The sequence below is a fragment of the Eurytemora carolleeae genome, unplaced genomic scaffold (assembly GCF_000591075.1).
Source record: "Eurytemora carolleeae unplaced genomic scaffold, Eaff_2.0 scaffold2425, whole genome shotgun sequence".
NCBI lineage: Eukaryota > Metazoa > Arthropoda > Copepoda > Calanoida > Temoridae > Eurytemora > Eurytemora carolleeae.
In genome coordinates this window covers 6983-13434 of record NW_019398310.1, presented here as the reverse complement: position 1 = coordinate 13434, position 6452 = coordinate 6983, and the positions used below count along the sequence as shown (strand labels likewise).

The 6452-nt window shown below is 39.5% G+C and overlaps 1 protein-coding gene and 1 long non-coding RNA gene across 2 annotated transcripts; both read left to right on the top strand.

The window, feature by feature from the left end:
* Positions 1-518: 518 nt before the first annotated feature.
* On the top strand, positions 519-3692 carry LOC111717201 (uncharacterized). Its single transcript, XM_023492706.1, has one exon. It carries the CDS (start codon positions 519-521, stop codon positions 3690-3692), a length of 3174 nt encoding a protein of 1057 aa, XP_023348474.1.
* A 1434-nt stretch (positions 3693-5126) lies between these two features.
* On the top strand, positions 5127-5862 carry LOC111717200 (uncharacterized). The gene is made up of 3 exons (XR_002768711.1): positions 5127-5224; positions 5525-5619; positions 5726-5862. It is a non-coding gene; the product is annotated as an uncharacterized LOC111717200 (long non-coding RNA).
* Positions 5863-6452: the final 590 nt, after the last annotated feature.

The window sequence follows — 6452 nt, the reverse complement described above, 5'->3', positions numbered from 1 at the left end:
GAGAGCTTTCACGAGGTCATCAACGTCAAACCATGACGGTCAAGTATCCATCCTGCTAGGGGGGGGATAATCTTCTCTCCTTCCCCACGGAGATCGAACAAGATCCCCTGGGTATGGCCCTCTATCACAGTACTCTCACCAACAACTGCATGGTCTACGGAGGCGTCCCTCCCAACTCCATCACCTGGTCCGAGGCCCCCCTCGCCAACACCGTCAACACCGTGATCATCAACGCGCTGTCTGTTCAAGATGTACAAGATCAACTCCTCCTCCTCACCTCTGCTGCAGAAGATTTTACGACACCTTCCAATCGAGAAAAACTCCTCCAGATCACCAAGGAGAAGAACATCCAGGCCATCATTGACAACACTGTCGTGGACCCCGTCAAAGGAAAGGTCCGAGTTAATTGTCTCTACAAACCAAACCTTCCAAATCTCGGCGAGAATTATTTTGGAGCAACGAAGAGAATCCATGCTCTACATGTTAGAATTGCTAACAAGCCTGAAATTGCAGCTTAAATGGATAAATATATCAATCAACAAATAAACAATGGTAATTACATTGAAATCAACCCTGAAGACCACAGAGACCAGTATCAACTCCATTTCGTAGCCTACAACTTTGTTGTATCTTCCACCAGCTCGTCCACCAAAGTTAGAATGACCACGGACAGCTCTATGTGCACCGAGACCAGCCTCAGCCTCAACAACGTGTCCCAACCTGCCCCTGGAAATGTTCCCAATATGAGAGGAATCCTGTTACGCTCCAGATGTCACCCTCATTTTGCAGTTTATGATATTCAGAAATTCTTCAGATCTGTACTCACCTCTACCAAGGACTCCTTCCTCAGAATAATGTGTGTTCCCTCCAATTTCTTTTCCAGCGATCCTGCTCTTAATCCTACCTGGAGATATTTCAGGGATCAGGCAATCCCTTTCATTGACAGTGCGTCCGGCGATTATGCAACCTGTGCAAAAAAATGCAACTGTCAAGACATTCATCACAGATTCCCCCCCCCCCACCTCCAGCCTGCCATCCTCCAAGCAATCCTGGAGGACACATACATCGACGACGGAGGGGTGGGAGCTAACTCTCCAAGTGAACTCTCTACCCTGCAACGAGAAGTAGAGAGAATTCTCAACAAAGGAGGATTCTTTATTAAAACCTGGGAGAAATCCGGGGAGAATGGAACCAGTAAGTACCTGGGTATGACGTGGGACAGACTCAGGGACTTATACAGCTTGAAGTTTCGCCTCAACCTCCATAAGAAGTCCCATGGAATTCCATCCGCTGCAGATTTAGACTCAGAGTTCTTGCAAGACGAATCCATCCCTGTCACCAAGAAGAACGTTCTATCCGTTGCGTGCCAGTTCTATGATCCCTCAGGATTAGCTGCCCCCCTCATGTTCTCTGTCCGAGCACTGTTCAGTGAGATCTGCCGCGATCCGCAGTGTTCTATCAACTCAATCCTGTCCAAGGAACGTACTACTAAGTTCAGAGATGCAGTCAGAGAGATCCTGCTCACAAGGGAATTATTTTTCCCCAGGCAGGTCATTTTTCAATACCAGGCTCAACTCTTCATTTTTTTCGACGGTTCTCTGCAAGGCTATGAAGCTTGTGTGTATGCTCACTCTGACGATCAGTTCAACCTCATCTCCAGCTCCTCAAAGATATTGGGAAAGTCTGCATTTTCCGCTCCACAATCTGAAATGGCTGGAGCCTTACTCGCCTCCAGGATGGAGCAAAAGATCAATCAGGAACTCTTCAATGTCTCTCTCTCCTCTCCTACGTTCATTGGAGACTCAGAGATCATCCTGAGAATGATCGCTAAAAACTATTCAGCTGGAAATCCTGTATTTTACGGAGTCAGACTAATGGAAATCCTAGCTGCGTCCTCACCCAATAATTGGTTCTGGTGTCCTGGTAACCTCAACCCAGCTGACCTGCTCACCAGATCCGGAACCAGCTGTGCGCAGGTCAACTCAGAATACTGGTTGAATGGTAGTTTCTTACCTCAGAACAAGTCCTCATGGCCCATCATCCCCTGTTCTTCCATCACCTCTGGTGAGATTCCCACCAGGACGGTCAACCTCGAGAGATTATCCCCAGATAACCCTTCCCGGGAATATATTTTGAGTCTTCTACATCACGAACAGAGCCTCTCCACAGTTATCCGGGCTCTAAACCTTCTCCTCAAGGCTTGCAGATCCTGGAGAAATGATCCTACTCGAGAAAGAATTGTCCAGGGAGAACTCACTACTACCTGGAGTTCTATTAAATCTTCCATCTTGTCCTCAGTCCTCAAGTGTTTTACCACAGAGTCGGCACTCATCATTGCCAACAACAAGATGAAACACCTCGTCATTCAGCTGGTGGATGGGGTATATTATGTATCAGACCGCAGCTTCCGTTCCAAAATCGGGGTTCCTCTCATCTGCAAGAAGACTATTCTCGCCAAATGCATCGTGAACGATGCTCACGCTGATCTGGGTCACGGTAGAGATGTCCTCCATGTACTTGCACATATTCAGACCAGCTTCTTCATTCCTGGAATTTGTAAGATGATCACTGCTCTAAAGAAATCTTGCCCTGGATGTATCAAATTGAACAAGATTCCATTCGCAGCATTTGAAGCTGATGTCCCTGACGTCCTCAAATCCATCCAACCCCCCTTCTCCTACTGCCAAGCTGACATCTTCGGACCTGTGTTTGCACAGAAAGACGGTAACAAGACCAAGAGATGGATCCTGGTAATCCTCTGTCTTTCCAGTTTCAGGGTGCATCTAGAAATCCTACACAACTACAGCGCCCAGAGTATCACCAGAGGTTTTAATAGAACATTCGTTCTGAGAGGCACCCCTCGCATCATCTGGATTGATGCTGGACTGAACGTTGTCAAGGCTGGCAAGGACCTGGTCAACACTGAGATGAAGGTCATCTCCAACCTCAATTTGAAATTCACGTCTATCGAATTCAGAGTTACTCTACCTAAACATCATGCCGGTATTGGAGCTGTGGAAAGAATAATCGGTTCCATCAAGAATACTGTCAACAAATCCCTCAACGGACCACACCAGCTGATCATGGATGACGAAGAACTACTTACCTGGACGCATGGAGTCATTAAAAAACTTAACAACAGACCGCTGATCCTTGGAGCACCACTTGGAATCACCCTCACTCCTAACCACGTTCTCCATGGGTTTCGAGAGTGTTTCAGAGATGAGGTCAATCCTACAACATCCATCAATCAACAGATCTCCAGGTGGAATGTTGTCCTCAACTTGTTCCATTCATTATGGGAGCAAGAGTACACCAGACGCAAGTTCACTGTCACCTGGAAGGACCAGGGCAACCCCCCTCAGGTTGGAGATATAGTTCTGTTCAAGAATGAACCTATATACAACAATCCACTCTCAGCTGCCAGGGTGGAGCAGCTCCTCTGCAGAAAGAACAGAGACGTCTATGGTGCTACTATCAGCTATCGGCGTGAAGTAGGTGGACGCAAAATAGTAGTGGACAGACACCTCAACCAACTCTACCCATTCATGAACCTAGAAGCTCAATGTCCTCAAGAAACAGTTCCCAGCCTGACCTCAGACTCCACAGAAGCAAGGAATCTAGCCCCAAGTTCCAGACCGGAACACACACAGGACGAAATCCTCGCAGAGCTCAACGAAATCAATCAATAGAGCTAATACAAATGTCAACGCAGGAATCAACTATTTAAATATTTAATTTCTTCCTTTCCTTTTTTTTCAACTAGAAAAAACTGGAAAACATTTCAATTCATATTAAATAATAATCCTTTCTAATTTCATTAAATCCTTCATTCAAGCTATTTCATTTTAATTTATATCCAAGATTCATTCTCAACTTACATATTAATTTTATCCTTTTTTTTCTTTTTTTTTACTCTTCCTTAAATTACTTTGCAAATGTGCAATTCGATTTCAATTTTACTCCACTGTTTAATCTCATCAACTATTTGCTTATTTAATACAGTATTAACTAATGTACCTTGTAATAGTACCTCTGTTTATTTCAATCAATCAATCTAGTACCTATCAATCATTCAAACGAAATGTTGTAAACAAATTAATGGTTATGTTTTCATTCTCGTATGTTATCCTAACATCCTCAAACCCTGCCTGGGGCCAGTGTTAACCATTAATTTTAAGACCTCCGCAAAATGTCATCTTCAACTTGAATCTCCTCTCGGAGAAAGCCAAACATAATTTTCAGCCCACATTTCCTTTGTACTCCGTTCTACGGAGCTAAAAATATTTTCGTTATTGTGAAATCATTAAAGTTAAGCAAGAATATTTTCATAAGAAGCATCAGTGAATTTTGTTAAATATTCAAATGTAATTTTTCAGAAGTTTAAAAACGTATTTCAATACTGATCAACAATAAGTCTCCCCCTATCACAACCTAATAAATCGTAAGATTTTTCTATCATTAATATTCATTAAAACATTGCTCAAATAACCATGACCTAAAATTTATGTTATTTTTTAGGAAATAAAGCTTTTGTTATCGATTTCTTGAGACGGGGTTACTCTGTTGTGTGTATTTGCGGTGGAAGGGGAGGATGGGGAGGAGAGAGATAAAGATCTTTTTTATGGTTTGCAATGTGATTTTCTGCAGTAGAGATAGTGAACGTCATATATATGTTGATATATAATTAATTGCATTTTTTTATCCGGAAATCACAGAATAAAGTTTTACATCAAACCTTGTTGGCTTTAAATGTCCGATTTTTGATTTCAGATATAACTCAATCATCATGCAGGTACTCAAAACTCATCCAGAGTATATAGACTTACTGAGACTGAAAAGTGTAAATTTTAAAGGTTCATATCCTGTTCTGTCTCTTCATGGGATTGGTGCTACAAGGTAAAAATATTTAATGTTTTAAGATGTTGATTTTATATTCAGTTCGTGTCTGTCCTGTATAATACAATTTATGAATGCAGAGATTATAATTTTTTGAAGTTTCTATATCCCCCCCCCCTATCAATTTGTACATGACCACTTATTTTTCTAAAGATGCATTTAATTGAAGTCATTGAATATTCAATAGATATTGATTTGATATTCTTTTGATATTCTGCAATGTTTAAAGATCTTAAAAATTAATTTTTATAGTCCCAAGACGGTGGAGGTAAATCATCTGCCGTTTAAAATAGGGAGAAGTTTGGAAGCCGACCTTCTCATCAGGGTAAAATATGCACATGGTACTCTTTAAAATTTAAGAAAATCTCATACATAAATTCAAGTGAACCTCCATTTTTACAAGGTTAGGTGCCAATTAATCCTTTTTCTTTGCAGTTTATATTTTTTAAAGGGACTGTAAGGGAAAAATGAAAGGGGGTATGGATAAACCCATTTTGCCTTTACAGTCCCTTAAAGAACAAAAAAATGTCATATTTAACACATATAAAGTTTTAAAGGTGAACTTTAAGTAGACGGTCTCTTTTAGACACAGATTATTAACAAAAATAAAAATAAACTGCTTTAGGACATAAACATCTCGAGAAACCATGCTAGCCTTAGTTTCAACAAGGACACCCATAGTGCTAGAATAACTAATACTGGGAGTTTGAATGGAGTCAGGTTAGCTGTTGTTCAGTGTTATATCAAGTGAATTTTTTAAATTGTTATAATTTCGTTTAATTTTTTCCTTTTTTTTAACTTTAAAAGTTTATTATCATTTACTTAGTGTGAACGGAAAGAATATTCCTCCAGGAGAAAGCTCTGGTGACCTGAACAATAAGGAATATAGGATTCAATTAATTTAATATTATATATTTTAATGGGTTCAAAAGCAATAAAATGTAATATATTTCCTTAAAGGGAGTGACTGGCTTTGTAAGGTTATAGTCGAACTGAGTATGCAGTGTTGTGGAAAACTTCTTTAGGATTCATTTGGGACATATCAAACTTTTTGTTTTTAATTATTAAATAACGACGACGAAAAATGAAGTTAAAATTATACAGTAATTGAATTAGATTGTTGGTTACATATTTCTCAACAGAAATTTGTCAATAAATTAATGCTAGAATCAACTATTTCGTTTTCATCATTTAATTGAATTTCTTATTTTCTTTGACTTTATTCGCAGATTTATTCAAATTCTTCAAATGTCGCGTTTTTAATAATATTCCAGAAAATCTTTGTGAATAATGAGAAATCATAATAAATGAGAAAATATAAACTAACTGAACAAGATTACTTATTTTTGATGATAAGATTAATTTTTGTTTTCTTAACCTATTCCTAAGCAACTAATTAGTTTATTGTAGATTTCTTTTACATTTTATGTCGTTGTTATTTAATAATTTTTATAAAATCTAAACATGTATCCACCCCAAAGTAGGAGTTTTGAACGTCAAGTTTGCTCTTAAACTCAGGATTTACAAAAAGTGTTCGATGTCTCAAATGAATC